Raw genomic sequence first — 19,014 nt, 5'->3', positions numbered from 1 at the left:
TTGAATGAGCCACGCTGAGGTGAGGCTCTTGGACACATACCCGTACACAGCTCCACACCTGACAGCCGATGAAAGATCCCAGAGAGGATTTATGCCGTGAAACAAAAGCGTTTCCCGCAATGTTGTGACGACCGGTGTTACCACTTCACCCGTTAACCAAGTGATCACTCACAGGAAAACACAAAAGCTGTCATTCTGCTGAGGAGGCTGAACGACGGGGATTATATGTGATGTAGTCACATATTATATCATTTTATGTTACAGATTATTGAAAGAAGAGATGACTTCCTGTAGGTTACCACGGCTTTGTTTGTGAACTTGACACCGCTGCCGGTATTTACACCGTAGAAGAAGTCGTTCATCCTCCTGCTGCCTCTCTGCCGCCGCCTGCTGCTGCGGAGTGACGCCGCAGAGGACAACTCGTCAAAAGCTGCATAAAAACGTGATTAATAATAACGATATCGATAATACCAACAAGAATAACATCAAATGCATATTATTATATCGAAATTCAAATCTCTTCAGTGAATCTGTTTACCTACAGATACATTCTTTTTTACTGGACGTGCTGAAACGTCTGTAAAGATGACTTGAAATGATACATACAATAACATTGTGATAGAGTAGCACAAGAGACGTTTATTGGAATTAAAACAATGAAGTTGAGGTTTGATCGAAACTCTCGTTTTCTAATAAAGACATTATTTTTCACTACGATAACGTGAGTTTATTTTTCACAGGTTACATTTAGACATTTCTGTGCAGACCGGTTTCAGCCCGAGTCGGAACTTCCATCCAGTTTTCATCCGTTTTCATTTTCTTGACAACAGTTGAAACCACTTCAGGGCCCCAGGGGAGAAAGCCTCCGTTACCGGCCACACCTCCGCACCACGTCTCCCTGGAGCCTCCGTGTGCGTCCACTCCGTCCCCGAGAGGTAGACGCTGGGGTTGAGCCCTTCTCTGCCTGGACCCGGCCGCTCTCCCGACGAATTACTCGACTTTCATTTGATTCTGGTTCTATTTTATTTTACAATGCCGAACTTGTATTTATCGTGAATTTGTCAGGTAAAGACGTGTCACTACACCCGACTACTTTCAGAAACCTCTCAGAACCATCCAGGTCTGATTTCCTCATCCGACCCCGGGACAAACCGGTTTCTCTGAATCAACACTCCAGGGTCCGACATTTACCCTCTGTCTGCGTAAAGAATCCCCGCAGACATCTTGTCTTTATCCCAGTGCTACCTCGCAAATCTCACAGTGTCCTACCGCCATTTACGGCCTTCGGAAGCGCAGCGTCCGGAGCGGACGGCGGCGGCGGCGGCGGAGGAGCGTCGGCCCGCGGGGAAACCTGTTGCTACCGTTGCGTTTGACGCTTGGACTGAAAAACCCGCAGCCAATGACAGCACCGATTTCTGACCTCCCCGTCCAATCAGAGCGCGTCTCTCTCTCGGACGGGCCCAGGAAACTGTTCACACAGAAGATTTTAAGAAAAGTGTCCGTAAAGTTTTATTCAGTCTCAGTATGACCAGGGTGGATTACAGACCTGCTTAAGCTTAAACAACTATAATGTTGTGAATTTCAAAATCAGCTCCTTTATTCTTCTTGTCATTTTATTTCCGTTTCATCGCGTCTCCATCTTGAATCAGTAATGGAAGCTTTGGTCACACAAGAGTGAAAAAACATTCGTATACAGTGCACTTTAAAAAATAATGGGAACAAAAACAGTTTTCATTCTGTGATTTTTTAAAACTTTTTCTTTACAAGAAATCAAACAGCGACTGATCGATGTTAAGGCAAAAAGACTGAAGCTCCACCGTCGACTGGAATGACAAAAAACATCTGGGAGGAAATTAAGAGAAGCTACAGTTAGTGGGGGTGATGATGATGATGATGATGATGATGATTAGCGTTCATTAGTTAACTAATACAAACATGTACAAGGCTTTTTTTTTTATTATTTAGTGACATTACACTTTAATAAGAACGGGAACCGAGAGCTGGACTCAAGACACCGTCACACAGCAGCAGCACAGGAAGTTCACCGACACAATAAAACGACCCCCCGGCACGCGCACGCGGACGCACGCACGCACGCACGCACGCACACAGACACACACACACACACACACACACCACCAAAGTAAGATCACAGAGGAAGAAGAGGATGGAGACAGAGTGACACGACAGCTGAAGCAGCAACAGAACTGGAAAAACTAAACAGAAAAGACGGACGGAACCGGATCCATCCGCACTGTAAAAAACTCTCCGTGGTATCAAGTAGTTTTTGTGGGTTTTCAGTCCTCACAGTCTCAGTTTGTCAAAACAAGGGAAACAGCGAGTCAACCTGCCTCAGGACTTCTCTTCTTAGAGGACCTAGAGGAATTTCTTCCTCGCCTCCATGACACCTGGACAAACTCCATCTAGTGATGAAGGTCATGTCACGCTACTAAATGGACCCTGAGGTGGGACGGTTTTCTCAGCCGCTGTATTCGGTGATAAGGAGGATCTTTCAATCTCAATCATTTCCTACGAATTATTTTGAGCAAATTCAAGGAAGAAAATCTTCATACGAGTTGATTTTAACAAATTAAATTCACCGAAGAGAAAGAATTTAGAGGCCGAATCTCACAACTACAAAGAAAAAAAAACATCTGAGAATTATGAAAACAAAAGATTTCTTAATTACCAGAAACCGGTAACAATAAACTCTCATAAATATGAGATGTTTTCTGGTAATTATGAGATTAGGCCTCCAGAGCTTTTCTGCGGCGAATGAAACTTTTAAGACCCAAGAAAAGACAAAAACGACTCGGCAAGATGGAGGTTTTCACAGGACGGAGACCAGGTGACACAAACTGGGACCAGTTCCTCTGGAAGCAACAGACTGGGATCGGCGCAGTCTCCTCTGAGTGATGTTCATATGTGTTTCTGTCCTGCTCCAGGTCAGTTTCTGGCGGGTACAGTCCAGACTGCCAGGTCCCGTCCGGACCGAGTTCTAATCTGGGCGACTAGTTCATTGATCGGTCGCTGATTTAAACTGAACTTCAGTCAAAGCTGCTGTTCGACAGTTTTAGTGTCTCTCAAATTAACTTCTCGGATTAAGTATTGATTTGGTAACGTAACCGGGACTAAACTACCGTATCGGCGCTAGTATTCAATCAATGATACCCAGGCCCAGTTACACCAGAATCCCACTGGAACCAGACTGTGGAGACTGGTCTGTGAAACGAAGAAAACGGGAGAAACGTAATTCTTCTAGAACGGGTCCACATGAACGTCACTCGGGAGAGAAAGAAAACCACACTGACCCAGCTGGTTCTGCTGGACCAGCGGGACCAGTACAGGAGCTGCACTTCTGATACTGGGCCAGTAGAACCAGTACAGGAGCTGCTGGAGAGAGAGGGAGAGGATGAGGAGGAAGAGGAGGGTGAAGAAGATGATGAGGACGGTGTCTGGTTAGTGGTGAAGACAACAGACTTCCTGTCATTGTTAACCCTCTGTTCTCTCTCTCCCTCTCTGGTCCAGAGTTCTCGGTGTCGTTCGTCCGTCCGTCCGTCCGGGTCCCGCCCCGCGGTGGGCGTGGCCTGGACGAGGGGCGCGTCCAGTTGGATGCAGGCGGAGTCGTACAGTTAGGTGTTGCCCTTGAGGATGCCCAGACAGCTCTGCAGCAGCTGGAGGTTCCCCTGCAGGTGAGAGGGGGCGGGGTCACAGACACAGGTGTGCAGGTGAAAAAAAAAGAAAAAAACTAGACCCTAGATTTTTTTACCTTAAAATACCATCAATCGATCTACACGTGATCACTGAAGCATCTCTACATCATAAGCTCTTTAAGGTCTGAATCCAGATTCAGCTGTTCGTGCCGTTTAGTACATTTTGGTAAATTTCTCTTGTTCGGTAACTTACAATGTTATGTTTTGTTCAAACTCTTAAAAAACCCTTTACCCCCTGCAGGTAATCCAATTTAAATCCCTCAGTATACCAGAGTCCATTGATTTATCCATTTAATTAATCCCAAATCTCAGCTGAACCCATTTGCAATCTCTTTGAAAACTCCAAGCCTTTTAAAAGAGGCTACTGAAGGGGCACCTGTCATGTTGTTTCGTTTACCTTTAAACAACTCTTAATCTAGAACTCTTAATCCTCGGTATGTTACAATCTTCTGTCCATGAATTTAGCCGCAATCTGGTTTAATACCTGGACACTGAAGTATCACCAATCACTTTAAATCTCAGTTTAGACCTGAGTGTAAGGTCGACCATGCTGTAAACCTAAACCTGCTCATTAATGGGTTCGTCAAACAATTCAAATGAATGTGTCAATTAAGGGTCATTCGTTGATTAGTGGCTTCTTTTAAAAACCTGAATGTAGATAAAGCTGTTTGGTGTGTTTTCGGGGATAAACTACAACTTCCATTTTCTATTTCCACACCTGTTCGATGAACAACATACGAAACGTCAATCAAACACACCTGGAGTTGAGCTTGGCCACACAGGCCCGGGACCTCTCCCAGTACTGACACTGATGGTCTCATCTGACTCTAACATGACTGACTGAAATGCAGAACCGCTCCTTTAACAGTTGGGGGTCTCTGCAGTATTTCGGTACCTTGGCGTGTTTGAGCTCCAGCTCTGCCAGCTCCACCAGGTTCTTCCTGAACGCTGCCACTCGTCTCGTCTTAAAGTCTATGAGCTCTGCATTCAGAAGAAAATCCACCGTTATTAAAAGCTGCTATGGAGACATTAAAGTGGGGGTGTTCATCCATCTGCCTCGGCGAGCCGACCGCTTTAGGAGAGCTGACCGGATGCACCTTGAGTGACCACGCCTCATCCGGCTCCCGGCAGGATCATCATTTCTGTTATCGCGGGTCTAACAGAACTTATATCTGACAGTCATTTTATCACTGCGATTGTTTTCTAGCGGCCGACCGACCGATCGGGCCGATAATCGGCGCTCACCAGACCCACCCGCAGGCGGCCTCGTCAGCGCGGCCGCTGCGGAGCGATGTCGGGGCTCCCCCTTGTGTCGATTTCGCCATTCAACAGTAGAGATACAGTGAACTTTGAACGGGCAGACGTCAGTGGCTGCTGCGGGACAGTGGGAGACGTCCCTGTGCTGGATGTAACGTCAACTGAGGGGAAACGGTAAGACTTAAATTCCCAGTAGATTTAATTGTCAAGTCTCAATAACGTTTGCAATGTTTACCGTCTGTATAATTAGACGGATTCCGGTCTTTTAGTGAGAAAATGCTAATAACGTTAGTTGGGAATTGTAAGGGTTGGCTGGCTGGCTTTGAGTCTGTCCACAAATATAAAGAAACATACGCTTCGGGACAGTTTTGGGAAGGTGGTGAAAAAGTTAGTTTCGAGCTCAGCACCACGACTCTCATGCGCCGAGCTATAAAACATTTGCCTACGTTTCCTCAGTCACCATCGTCTTTTCTCAACGTTCACACGTTTCTCTCATCCTGAATGACAGCAAATCCAATCTAAAGCCGTTACTGGCCCGTGTTAAATACATGTTACGTAACGTATAGAATAATGCAGCTGAATGACGTAGTGTAGCCTGCGCTCCCTTAAACTCCAGCCACATTCTGAAATCTACAGCATAAGCTAATGTATTTTTCTATATGATTAATTAATTAAAAGTAATAATAAAAAAATAATGGAACTCTACGTGACTTTTCTTTGTTTTTTGTTTTTAACAACAACATGATATCGGTATTACATGATGACCAACGGACGCCCTGCTCTCTAAATATCGGGATCAGCCACTGAAAAAGCCACATCGGTCGAAAGGCAGAAACTTTAGCAGCCAACTGAAACAGGGTCAGCAGTAAAATTACCAAAGATCACAAAGTACATATAAGAGTAACAAGGATCAGGAGTAGAAACGAGAAGGATCAGGATCAGGATCAGACCTTGCTTGGCGGACTCAGAGATCTTCTCAAACTTGTGGCAGCAGAGCTGCTGGCTGGTCTCGGCCTGTAGGACATCTCTGTTTTTGGCTCGAGCTTTATCCAGAGCCTTGTTAGCGTTCTCGTAGTCCACCAGAGCCCGGCTCCTCCGGTACAACAGGTCCTGCAGCGGGTCACATCGATCACACAATTCAGGTTTTAAATACTGATAAATAAAAGGGTTCTGATGTTCCTTCATCGCCATGAACACACTCAATGTAGTTTATCTAGACTCAGTCCCACGCACACACCGTCCTGCTGCCCCAGATACTCACTGCAGGACCAAATGTGAATTAATTCGCTGCTGGAAATAGTCCCCAACAAAATCACGCTTTCCTCCCGTTTGTCTGATCAAACCAAAGTGAGCTGCAGTTTCAGGAAAATTACTGAGACTTTCTTTAAAAAAATGCAAGTATAAATATGTGAGGTGATTTAAAGATCTCGACTTCAGTAGGAACCAATGGACTCGGTGCTGAGAGACGGACCGACACACTAATGGATGGAGTCTAAACAAGGGATTTAATGACTACAAGAAAAGGCAGGACTGATGCTTCGACTGTCAGTGAGCAGACGGACCTTTGCAGCCTGTGACTCTCTCAGGTAATATTTCAGGAGGTCTGCGAGCTTCAGGTCTTCATCTGCCGCAACACGAGCTTCAATTTTCTGTAAAACAACAACAAACAGAAGCTGAAGAATCAGTGGAGAGAACATCTGGATGAGGGGGTGATTTCTACAGGACACGACAGCTGGTTCAAACTCTACCGCAGATTCAACTGTTTTAGGAGACCACGTGATTTTGTTCCAGACAACACAGGTTTAAATTAGGCTCAGATCTTAAACAGAACAGGCTCCTAACAGGGTTTTTTTTTTTACCAGTATCATTAATTTGGTTGAAGACAGACACATATTCAGCTACGCTGACTCTGGACTGTTGGACTGTTGGACTTCAGACAGAACTACACTGCACGCGTCCTCCACACGTCTCCCTGCCTGAATAACGGACACGAGTCTACGGATGTGAACCTTTATCAGCATCAGGTGAGATTCTTTTTTAAGTGTGACTGTGAAGTTTCAATTTTGCTCAGCGTGGACACAGAAAACAGACTGATCATCACCAGGTCAGGGCTTCACAGGTCCAGTGACATGAAAAACAAACATACCCTCGTTTTCTCAAAAAGCTCCGAGACTTTCAGGAAAAACCTGAAACAGAAGAAACAAGAAACAGATCAACAAGGAGGAACTGATGCCATCATGCCGACACCCTGACTCAACCACTGAATGAATGAAACAACCTCAGAACGACCAAACTAAACTGACTGTCATAAATATTCGCGTTTGTGTTTAGACGCGTTGTGATGTTCGCTGCAGTTCGTACTTGCAGAGGTCTGTGGAGTCCTGCGTTCCTAACGTGTAGAGAGACGAGGCGATTCTGTTGATGTCATCTGCAGCGTCTGAACAAAAGCACACACACCGTTTCAAACTGTTGCTTCATTCACAGGTCTGAGTCCCACCAGCTGCGCTCTCGATCATGTTAGGACTTCGAGTTTGGCCTCCGACAGTAAAATACAACTGTGTCTCATTGTGTCTGTCCCACAAGGACGTTGGACTTGTGAGAGACAGATTAAAAACAGAACGGTTGATTGAGAAAAGACAGACACGATAAAATCTATACCTAACTCACACACTCACACATAGGATGGAAGGATTAACTAATTAAAAATGATGAATTCATTTAAGTTTGCTGAAGTTTTCTCTTCTAGCATCTTGACTTGTCCCTGTGAGCTGAGGACCTTCCTCCCGTAGCAGCAGCAGTGACATTGTTTGACTGAAACTCCACTGTTAGTTTAGAGGCGGAGGACGTCTCCTGACACCAGCGGCCACAGACACAAACGCGTCACATCTCATGTCACAGCCTGCAGCTGCCGAGAGACAAGATTTAACACTGTGGTTCGTCACATTTCAGACCTTTTAATAACGTCTAAGGAAGGTAGGGAACTGAATTCAATGCTTTTTAAGACTTTCCAGGTCCTGCAGATACCATGTAAGTGAGTGAGTATGTTTTATCATCCCCATGAACCGTCCCACCCGCACATCGAAATGCTCATTCTAATTGTCTGCAAGTTACAAACTGAGCCTGAGTCTTACTTTTGTGCGAGCGAATCATTCTGTCAGATTTGGCCGAAGCATCTTTCACTCTGTTGTGATATTCTAACAGAAACGTCTTCTCATGCTCGAAGAAATCATCCACGTCCTGGAACACAGACAGAAGAACAACCAACATCAGATAAATCAGGCAGAGGAGGACAGATGTGACACTACAAAACTCGGGGAGAAGCTCTGAGCTCTGGTTTCAGCGCTGTCACCTTGACTCCGGCCACCAGGACGCCGTCGGCCGACTTCACCACGTTCTTAAAGAAATCCTCCAGTTTCTCCTTCTTGTTCTTCCCTCGAACACTCAGCTGTCAGAGAGAAAAAGTCAACGGTCACAAATAACTACAACAACATGGACTGTACATGCAGCAGGCGCACTACACATTTCTTTCCTTTTTAAAAAAAAAAAGGTTTTTTTAAACGCTAAAAAATTTAAATTACACAAAATCACATCCATGCGAAGACAACAAGCAATAGGACAAGAAAAGCTTTAACATTTCTTTTTGTTTTCTCTTGAAAATGAAATTTGACATGAAGCCATTATGGACTGGTTTTTCAGCTTTCCTATAATGCACCTGGACCACCATGTTATTTACTCAATCGGAAGGCAAAACAAACACAATCCAACAGACTGATTAGATTTGTTCCATATTCCTTTATAATTCTCATTTTCTTCTTTTTACTAACACTAACCTTTGTTCTAACTAATAACATCTAACCACTTTTTAAATGACGTTACATTTAGACTCTACCATTCTCGGCGGTCACGTCTGATCAACGACCCGAGACCCAAACACAATATATTCCCCCGTATTTGATTCAGTCCAGGTACGTTCGAGAAACCACACAATGAGGTGAACCCAGAGCTTCTTCATAAAAGCTTCATCACAGAGCCGCTGAGTTCTGTTACACCTCCAGCACCTGCTGTAATCAGTTAGCACCGCCCTTGTTCATTTCACAGGTGTGTAACAAACTCTGAAAGACCTCAGAAATCATACCTCTCCCCCTCACCTGTCTAACATTTACCTTCCTGTTGCATGACCTCATCTTTCTTCCAGACCTTTTCATCCGTCTGTAAAGAACTTCAACATTTGTCTTTTAATAAGCTCCTTTTGTCTACACGCTTAAAACTACTGTATTCATGTATGTCTGCATGTAAACATACCGTGTGCATGTATATTATAGTGCACACACACCCAGAAGTTGTAGTTGTAATGCACACATCCGAGGCTATATTCAATCTGTTTGTTTCAGTGTATGAAACTGAAACAAAAGTAAAATTGTGTTCAGAAAAGATCCAGCTCTTGTGTCAACAGCTAATATTTACTCAGCTCTCATGTTCACAACACACATGAGCAGGTTTTACACTTGGGATCAGAAAATAAGAGCCAAGTGATTGGTCCTACCTTAAGGAATGGGAGCAAAATCATTTTATCAACTTTCTCCACTTAGGAAATCGCTGTTGGGAGCTGCAGGAGACGGAGTTCAGGTGGACAAACAGAAACCTTGGTGACAATGAGCTTATTCAAAGACAGGATTTTGACTGAAAACAGTTATTTTTGCGACTGACTTTGTACTTGATGCAGAGGAAAACACAGAATGTCCACAGACACCAGTGTCGCCACGACCTTAAGCTCAGTGTAACGGGGAAAACGCAGCTGTGACACCAGCAGCTCTTCCGGCGCCTCCTCGTGATAATGTGCACAACTCGAGATTCCTCGGTGACAGTGAACTGAACCTTATTTTAAACACAACCATGTCCCCCTGACTGGATGCCACCTGCATTATTGACATGAAGTACAACAATCCAAGCTCATAACGGTATAAACAGAGGGTTTTTAACTAATTAATCACCGGTGCAAATGCAAAACTCAACATTACATGCAAGATGCAGCACTGAAAAAAGATGTGGTTGGACACAGCTGACAGGAAACTTCTCACATCTGAGTCACATCACCTTGGCTACAGTTTTAATTTGCATGTTTTGTTTAATTTGCGTGATTTGTGTGTTTAGGTCTGTACCGAACTCGGTCTTTACACAAACTGGACTAATTCTATGTTGTTTGAAAGCTCTAAGTCTCCTGATTCTCTCTGTGCAGAGCATTTTAGGATCCATTTCACTGTAACAGCTGCTGACACAGATTTGATTCAGACTTGTGGCTCCGAACTGTTTTCGACACCAAAGCTCCTACTACAGGCCTTTTGTTCCCTTTTTTATGCTATGAAAAACTGACACTTCAACCGTGGTTGTGTCTCTTCTGCTCAGTCTGACATTTTGGTTGTAAAATGTAAAGAGTTTCCTTCGAAAGGAGACCAGGGTTACGACTGTGATCAGATGGGCTGAAGAACAGCAACATTTGTGTTTGGATTGCATTCTTTTCAGGCACTGTAACAGTGGAGGGGGTGTCAGGTGACAGGTTAATAGGGACGCACCAGCCCGAGACGGACGCAGATAGCTTTAACAGGTATCGGTGACAAGGGGCGACCTATCCAATTCAATTCTATGTCACTCTACGTTTCCGTCTACGTGCCACGCCGTGCGTCGGCGGCGCGCCGGCAGGCCCGGCATGGAGGGCGTCACAAACTCAGGGTCGGCTGGATTCTGACTCCTGCTTATTTTGAGCCTTTTGCTTCCACCGCGTTACCTGTTTAAACTACCGGTGCGAACTGTGATTCAATTCCTCGAGTCTGTCTGCAGTAGTTTGTGACTTAATTGTGATTTCATGTTTACATGTTGTTCTCATTAGACCCAGTTGTATTGTTTTGTACTGGAACTTTAATTCCTGATCGATTAGTTGCTGAATTAAAAGGTTCACACTTGAATCGTAATTCCTGTCAAATCTGAAGATTTTTTACCGAGTTGCTGCGGCACGATTCTTTACTATTTTAATAATACATAACCAATGTATTTATTTGTTACATTTAGTTTTACAATGTTAGGAAAGCAATGTCTAAGTCAAGCCCGACGCTGCCTCAGACACAGTGAGGCACACAGCTTACTAAACAAACACTGGTCTCGGGTCTGTACTCCGCACCGGTCGATACCCAAAGCCCAGGTATCAGTATCCGTATCCGGACCGAAAACGTCGGATTGGCTCTTACCTCGATTCCTAGGAGCGATTCTGAGACGCTTGGTAAATACGAGACCTCTTCATGTTAAAACCTGAAACTCTAATAGAAGTCTAGAGCTACTCACGTCCTGGTTGTACTCCAGGAAGACGTGGAAGTTGAGGTCTTTCCTGAGGACAGGATGAGCCGCCACGCGGCACAGGAAGACCTCGTGCATGGCGACGGTCTTCTTAAAGATGGCCAGGTACTCTCTGAGTGAAAACACACAGCGGTCACACCTCTGCAGGCAGCGTGGTGATTGTGTCTCAGTTGACAGTAAAAGAACTGATCGTAACTGATGGCGTTAGTTAGTTAGTGTTGACTCACGCCTCCAGCTCCTGCTTCATCTTGGTGAACTCCTCCTTGGTCATGGATCCTTCTCCTTCCCCCAGCTTCTGCAGCTTCTCTCTGGATGCATCAAAGTCTGGTCTGGGGGGGGCGGGGGGGATCTACAACGACATCAACAACAAGACTCAGACTGGGAGACGTCCACTAACACAATGCTCCCTATTGTTGGTTATACTTTGTGTTTTCATGTGTTAAACTGCTCTAAGGTTGGGTTCTGAAGGCTGGTTCCGATGCGGATCCAGTTCCCAGTCTTACGATGTATCCTGCGTAGTCTTCGTTTTCCACGAACGAGTCGTGCAGCCAGATGAACTCTTCATGCTGTCGAACCACTGAGAACTCGTTCTGCTTAAAGTTGGGGAGCGTGCTCTGTGGAAACAAGAATAACATCACCCCGATGAGACTGACTGACGGAACACGGATGTGTTGTTTTCGGTTTCAAAATGTCTTACACATTGATCCGGAGCCCGAATCAATGTAGTCGACTGTTTTGTTTTTGGATTTATGTCTTTTTTTTTCCCCAAGGAATTCAATGAATTCTCTAATATTAACTCGCAGAAATTTTTATTTTTATTCCAAATTCCAGATGCGAGTGTAGAGCATGTGGTCAGTTTGGTCTTTTTATATCTACATCAAGTTAAATTAGAAGTGACATCTGAGAGTTTCTCCTCCTTTAAAAATGACCTGATGTTTGTTACTGTGAATCACAAAACGACAAGTATATTTTTTTAATTTCTGGAAGTAGCTCGGTACCTTAACAGGCAGCTCTGCATCAGTTCGAGCTACAGACTGATCCAGGTTATAGGTGGAAACTTAGTTTACTTTGTTTCACCAGGAGAATCCCCTCAGTGTCAGTTAAAATCATATAAACCTCAGTACAGTACAACCTCACACTGTAAACCTGTGTGTAACACTGTGATGTAGGTAAAGAGTTTCACTTTTTAGGCTTTTACCAAGAAATCTGTCCAAGAAATCCTGTAAAACCTTTCATACGCTGGAAATACAGTCATCAAAATTCAAGTTTACGTCGATCTGCAATCAATAACAGAGACAATGAGGTAAGAAAGTATATAAAAAAAAGGGTAATTACGCAAATACTACAGCTGAAAACAAAACGGCAGAGTAAAGAAGCTCGTTGTGCTCGACTCTTTTTACAAAACACGTCCTATTTGACATCAGGCGAAAAACCGACAGTATCCTGGACCCTGTCATACTAACGTCACTGTGGCTCTCTGATCATACAGAGATCATTTCCGCTTGGAAAATCATCGCAGGCACTTTTCTGACATTTTATAGCCAAACCAATTAATCCAAACTAATTTGTAGATCAATCAATGATGAAAATAATTGTTAGTTGTGGCCCCAAACTGATTTGAGCCATTTTAGAGGCTTTAAATTAATAAACTGTGAGTTTGTCAGTTCATCATAAGTACAGTTGTTTTGTGTATAATTCTTAAATTTCTCTTTTTGTAGTATGAAAATTAGATTTGTATTTATTCTATTTGGATTTCCCTCATACTTCCACACACCAAGTTACATACGGAACTATGAGGCACAGTATGAGGTATATAATGAAGCTTGAATTCAATTCTATATGGTATTACAGTGAACTTTGAAATGTTTTATGTGATAATCAAAAAAAAAAAAAAGAAGAAGCTGTTTTTTAAAGCAGTTTTAACAGTTGGACGTCTTCTCTGCTCTGAGCTGTTTTCAGCTGCTCCAGCAACAAACTCAGACACAATCCTCCGCTCCACAAATCTATTTTTACTTTTACAAATCTCCATTGTTATTAAATCCTCCTGTTTACATTCAGAGCGACCGGGCCCGCTAATGACGCAGCGGGCGGCCTACAGCGGGCCGATGGTGGGCCTCCACCCGCTGACCGCTGTCAGCTTCTCGGATGATTCCACTGTTGCACCAGCATGTGTTTCAGGTTTTTTGTGAAATGATTTGTTTCTTCTGATGACAGAGACAGAAATGACGGAGTTTGATGGTTGAAATCAGAAGCTGATGCCGGGTTCAACCTACACAATATTGCTGTCTGATAAGATCATCACGGTGTCAGCTCAGACCATTATATCGTCCTGAATTCTGGTCGCGACCTGGTCGTGAGACATGTAAGACTACACGTTGGTCCCCGACCAATCGTGGCTCGCCGTCTTTCACCATCGACTTCGGGGAACAATGTAAGGAAACAAAGGCGCCGAGGTGGTGTGATACGGGCAGAAAGGACACGTCAGAGAGGCGGTCGTGTTGTCGTCAAATCCCCACAAACCTTTCCTCTGTTGAACAGTTCCACCTAACAGCACCAACATTCATCCTATTCCGCTCCGCCGTGTTTACAAGTGTGTGTGCAGAAGAGCGTTCTGTGCTCCTATTGGTCATCGTCACGGAACGAGTCGTGGAAAATATCGAGAGAAGGTGAAAGAACTCTGATATGCTGGCCTTTGTCAGGACGTCGGTTGTCGTCCACTGTGGTACGCTACACGGGACAAAACGCCCATTTTGCTTCCTGACACCCTTCACCTGTCTGGTCGGCCTATTATCGTGTCGTCTGAACCCGACTTAACATCGACTCCTGCTGCAGCGCTTTCACTATTGGTCACTATTGGTTTGTGTCGTCATTCGTGTCAGACGAGTGTCTGAAGAGTGAAAAACTTCATCTGTCCGCTGTGATCGACACTAACGCCTCTGCTTCACCGTCACCGGAAACGTGTTCAGTTTCACTCAGACTCTGAACTAACGGAGGTGACGATTCACAGCAAAACGCAAACATCAGCATCTGTGCGGCGCTTTGTTCCGTGTGTCTCTCTCTCACCTTGGTGTGGACAGTGAACTTGACCTTGTCTCTTTCGCTCAGGGCGTCGGAGATGTCGACTTGCAGCGTGGCGTCCGTCTGCAGATCCACGTTCACCGCCCGCGACTGCAGGAGGACAGAAACCACATAACCCATGATGCAACACAGCCTCTGATCAGCAGACATTCAGGTGATTAACACAAACATGGGACCATCCACCTGCATCAGACTGAGGGGCAGTAAGCTGCTACAGTGATAATACAACCTACGTGTGGATCTGCAGAGTCCGATATCACTGAGGCGAGTGACAAAATATGTGACCCTTAGACTATTTTAATAACCAGTTCCAGGTGACACATAAAATGACGGAAAACCAGACTTTAAGCACATCAAGAAAGAAGACTTCAGTCCAGAGAAGCTTAAACACAACTTGTTCTGGTACATTCAGCTTCATGTCCAGTGTGGAAACAAAGAAAGGCCGTAATGATTTAAATGTTATGAAATTACAGATCTAAATTTAAGTAACACTGTATTTCTAGAATCTAAATATTGTTGGTTGAAAACTATCTATCTGATTTTTGGATGTCTGAACGCCCTTCTTTGAAATTCCCAGAGGGTCATTTCAAGGTTCACAAATTCATGTAGAAAACTGTCCCGTGTTTAAAAACCTGTATTGAAGTCGTTGCTAATTTTCAGATGTAAGCATTTGAGTGACGTGTTGAAATCAAGTTGCTCAGACTGGAAGAGATTACAGGGAGCGTTGCTGTGCAGGTTTAAATGCTGCCAGGGGGGGTCCAGCTGGGACACTCTAGATGAACCACTATGACCTGCAGGACGAGGATCCGGGTTTACTGACTACTATTGTTATCACTAACTCTCATTGCCTTAGTTGTTATTAGTTCAGTTGTTTGGCTTGCTCTGGTTCGTATTATCTTTACTGAATATGTTACTGGATGCCTAAATGGTCTTTGGGATTAATAAAGTACCTGTGGATCTCCCTCCCTCCCTTCGATCAGTGGGTGCGGCCCTGCTGGTTATTCTTGGGTTTTTGGGAGTCTCTGCTGTTACAGACCCCGGACATAAAACCACGACTGAGATCAGACAGGCATCTTTTAAATCCCCTCTTTAAATGTTCTTTTAGAGTAAAGTGTTTATGATTATTCAACATGTTGTTGGGTTTTGTCTAACTTTATTTTAGCCTGCGGTGTTTGATGATCTTTTTGTTTGTTTCTATTTATTTCTGTTTTTTCGTCATTTTTGTGTGAAGCAGTTTGGGATTTTTTTGAGAAAAGTATTTTATAAATAAAGTTTATTGTATTATTGTAATAACCACCACTGTGAACGGAGCTGCTGGAGGTTTGGGTGGAGGTGTGTGTTTTGTAACTGCAGCTGTCAGATAAATGTGGTGGAAACACTCAAGTACTTCCCACCACTGGAACAGGCTCAACACAGTGGCCGTTGGTCTGTAACTGGGCCAGCTGTCGTGTTTTCCCAGTCAAACCAGTCACACAGATTGGTTTCACACTGGGGATGTCTCACTCTGTTCTTTTTTTCCACTGACATTTTCACATCTGAACCGAAGCAAATTACCCGGTTAACATCAGAATGTGTGTGTGTGTGTGTGTGTGTCTGTCTGTCATAGGCTACTTTTGGTGACAATTTTCGGACTAAAGACCAGTTAACTGGGGACGACTTGTCCAACTGGCGGAAAAAAGCCGTGGCCCCAACCGGGACAAAGCTGTTTTTTGGGTCAGTGGTTAAGATTGTGGTTAAGATGGTTCTTCGGGAGATGAATGCAAGTCTCTGTAATGTCCCCAAAAGTGACCAAGGTCGAAGTGTGTGTGTGTGAGAGACAGTCAGGTGACAGTCTGATGTTTAACCATCTCATTAACATCACGTTGATCAGCTGCTTCTTATGTGCTAGTTAGCCTCAGCTCCACCTGTTAGCCAGGTGTAACGGAGTGAGCAGGTGAGGCCAACGGCCCACAGGTGTGTCCCGGTCTGGACTCTTGAGTCGGGAAAACCAGTTTAACCACCGCTGACCGAGGCTAACACACCGTTAGCACGGAGCTAACATTAGCAGAGACGGCTAACCCGGCTACGAACCCCGAGCTAAGGCTAACTAGCCGCTTTAGCCGAGCCGGACAGACCCCAGACAGACAGGTGAGCACAGACAGGTGAGCACAGACAGGTAATCAGTGAGCACTCACTCCCCGGTCCTCCTCGGAGAGGAAGTCGGGTCCGTCGTCCAGCCCTTCCTGCTGCGGAGACAGAGAGAGCGCAGAGCCGTTAGTTTACCGACACACCCACCGTAACACAACAACAGCGCGGCCACCGGAGCACCGGAGCCGCTCACCGCGGCCCGCCATAAAAGAAACGGGGCTAAAACAGAGACAACAAAAACAAACAAACAAACAACCAGAGGGAGAAAGAGAGAGAAACCGTAGACCCACCATCATGGCTGCCAACGGGTGGAGACAGGAAGTGGTGAGACGTCACCACGGTCAAACGTCATCAACCAGAATAAAATGCTAAAATTAAAAAAAAAGAACTGAAAATAAAGATTCAAAAAGTGAATGAAAATAAAATTAAAACAAAGATTAGATAAAAATTAATAAATAACAAATATGAGGTACAAAACAAATGAAATAAAAATCAATAAATAAAGATCATATTAAAAAAACAAAAATGTATAAAAAATGAAACGTAAAATTCGGATTCCAAAATAAAATACATACAACTTAAAATAAACATCAGATTAAATTTTTTTTATTAAAACAGAACAAATATATTTTAAAAAATCTGATTTAATTTTAAAATTAGATCACAGTAAATATAAAAATCTGATTCAAAAAGAGTACACAAAACTAAGTCAATTTTAAAAGTCTGAATCAAAACCAAAAAAATGGTAGTTGTTCGAGGGGGACATACACATTATTAGGCCGGTGGTTTTAATGTTGTGGCTGACGGGTGCATTTACATATAACAAGGCTGTAAACATTCCTATAAAGGTTTTACAAAACAGACAGGACACAGGACTAAAATGTAGCGATATCTTATTCACAATTCAGACAAATTAACAGTATAAAGAGGTTTGGCTGCTTTAATACAAAGATAAACCAAAGATACAGGCAATCATAATAAACTATTTTATGAATCTGAAGTTGTGGAAGAGCTACTCAGATCGTCTACTTCAGTAAAAGTACTAATACAACAGTGTAGAAATACTCAAGTAAGAGTCCTGCGTTCAAATATACCTCAAGTAAAAATACTGAAGTATTACCAGGAAAATGCACTTGAAGTACCAGAAGCAAAAGTACTCATTATGCAGAACTGCAGTGTAGGAAAATGTCCTCAGATCCTGTACTGGAGTAAAAATACCAATGTCACAGTTTAAAAATACTCACTGGTAAAAGTACTGCATTCAGAATTTTAAAAAAGTGTTGCACTGCTGGATCCTAACGACTGATGCGTTCATGTGTTCATCACTTTAGAGTCGCAGCTGCTAAATGTGGAGCCGTTTTAACGACATGAGTTGCATTTAAATGCATTTATATTTCGTATAGTTAATCTGAATCTGTAAAGTAACTAGTAACTATAGCATTACAGTAAATACAGTGCAGTAAAAGGTTTAATATCTTAGTCTTTAAAATCGTATTTACGTACGGTTCCACCGCTGTGTATTTGTGGGGATAATTACATGCCTGCAGTTCAGCTCGGTGACCAGCAGGAGGAGCCAGAACTCCGCTGACTGACTTCGGGGGACTTCGGGGTAATGGAGTTCTCTGGTGCCCCCCGACAATATATCATTGTCCCATTAAATAATTGTCCCATTTAATAAAACCGTTAATTCCACAACCTGTACTGGTCCCAGTGTTTCTGCCCAGACTCTTTATGGAAAAGGGTGAATTTTCAGGGAAGTTCATTCAACAAAGCCGAGAAATTTCCGTTTCCCTTCCATAACTTAAGACCTCGGTGCCACGGATTCAGAAACAAAACACTACCTCGGCAGTAAGAACATGCGCAGGTGTTTCCTTTCGGCAGGCGGAGGAGAATTTGGACTCTGGACGTGGGGCCTGTGGAGCGGTGGGGGCTTAGTCTACACTGGCGGCGTAACATCTTCGGGTCTCAGTCCGTGCAGCCGGTGTCAGGGTCCAGCTCTTGGACACGTCCACCACGTCCCTCCTCCCCAGGAGGATGGAAGAGGGAGATTTTATGGTTATGAACTGTATTCATTTGTTTTCCTTATGGAAACGGGTTGTTGACCACAGTTGTGGGAGAGAACACACACGTGTGCTTCCACCAAGCCTCCAGCCCTGATCAATAACATCATTGGGTTTCTGAGGACAGTGATAATATGTCTGATGGTGGTTCTCTTCTGCTCCTTATGAGAAAAAAGATGCAGAACTTAGGGAAAACCCCAAAGTAATTCTGTAGATGTTGCTCTAACAGGATCAATTTGAATGGAAACAGCAGTTGTTTTTATATCATTTTAAATGATTATATCATGATAAATTATATTTTATAATAATAATAATGTAATGATATTGTTTTTAGAATATATTCTTTTTCCACGTGTTTTGAAAGTGTGTTTATTGTACATTTGTCTTCACATTTTTAGAGATACTTTAGGAAACTTGCTTGATATAAATGTTAA

The 19,014-nt window shown here is 43.7% G+C and overlaps 1 protein-coding gene and 1 long non-coding RNA gene across 3 annotated transcripts; one reads left to right on the top strand and one right to left on the bottom strand.

Annotated features, from left to right (window-relative positions):
• Nucleotides 1-622: 622 nt before the first annotated feature.
• snx6 (sorting nexin 6) lies at nt 623-16,871 on the bottom strand. Of its 2 annotated transcripts, none has more exons than XM_040136989.1 (14): nt 16,811-16,871; nt 16,568-16,618; nt 14,379-14,483; nt 11,819-11,929; nt 11,543-11,664; nt 11,304-11,427; nt 8,320-8,415; nt 8,102-8,207; nt 7,332-7,407; nt 7,117-7,156; nt 6,533-6,619; nt 5,921-6,080; nt 4,609-4,694; nt 623-3,686 (listed from the first exon to the last, which is right to left on the bottom strand). In XM_040136989.1, exons 1-14 carry the CDS (start codon nt 16,814-16,816, stop codon nt 3,633-3,635), a joined length of 1,224 nt encoding a protein of 407 aa, XP_039992923.1. In that variant the 5' UTR covers nt 16,817-16,871; the 3' UTR covers nt 623-3,632. The 2 variants fall into 2 exon arrangements, with proteins under 2 accessions (XP_039992923.1, XP_039992925.1); XM_040136991.1 differs by having other exon boundaries at nt 16,568-16,615; nt 16,811-16,867.
• LOC120795249 lies at nt 16,001-18,197 on the top strand. The gene is made up of 3 exons (XR_005708218.1): nt 16,001-16,106; nt 16,286-16,520; nt 18,068-18,197. It is a non-coding gene; the product is annotated as an uncharacterized LOC120795249 (long non-coding RNA).
• The last annotated feature ends 817 nt before the right edge of the window (nt 18,198-19,014 follow it).

This window comes from Xiphias gladius, chromosome 10 (assembly GCF_016859285.1).
Source record: "Xiphias gladius isolate SHS-SW01 ecotype Sanya breed wild chromosome 10, ASM1685928v1, whole genome shotgun sequence".
NCBI lineage: Eukaryota > Metazoa > Chordata > Actinopteri > Istiophoriformes > Xiphiidae > Xiphias > Xiphias gladius.
Note: the sequence above shows the minus strand (reverse complement) of the source record. Positions and strands in the feature narration are given on the sequence as shown.

Coding starts and splice junctions, on each gene's coding strand:
- snx6 (XM_040136989.1), bottom strand. Junction 11,665..11,818: donor AAGACTACGCAGGATACATC/GTAAGACTGGGA, acceptor ATGTCGTTGTAG/ATCCCCCCCGCCCCCCCCAG. Junction 7,157..7,331: donor GACTCCACAGACCTCTGCAA/GTACGAACTGCA, acceptor CTTCTGTTTCAG/GTTTTTCCTGAAAGTCTCGG.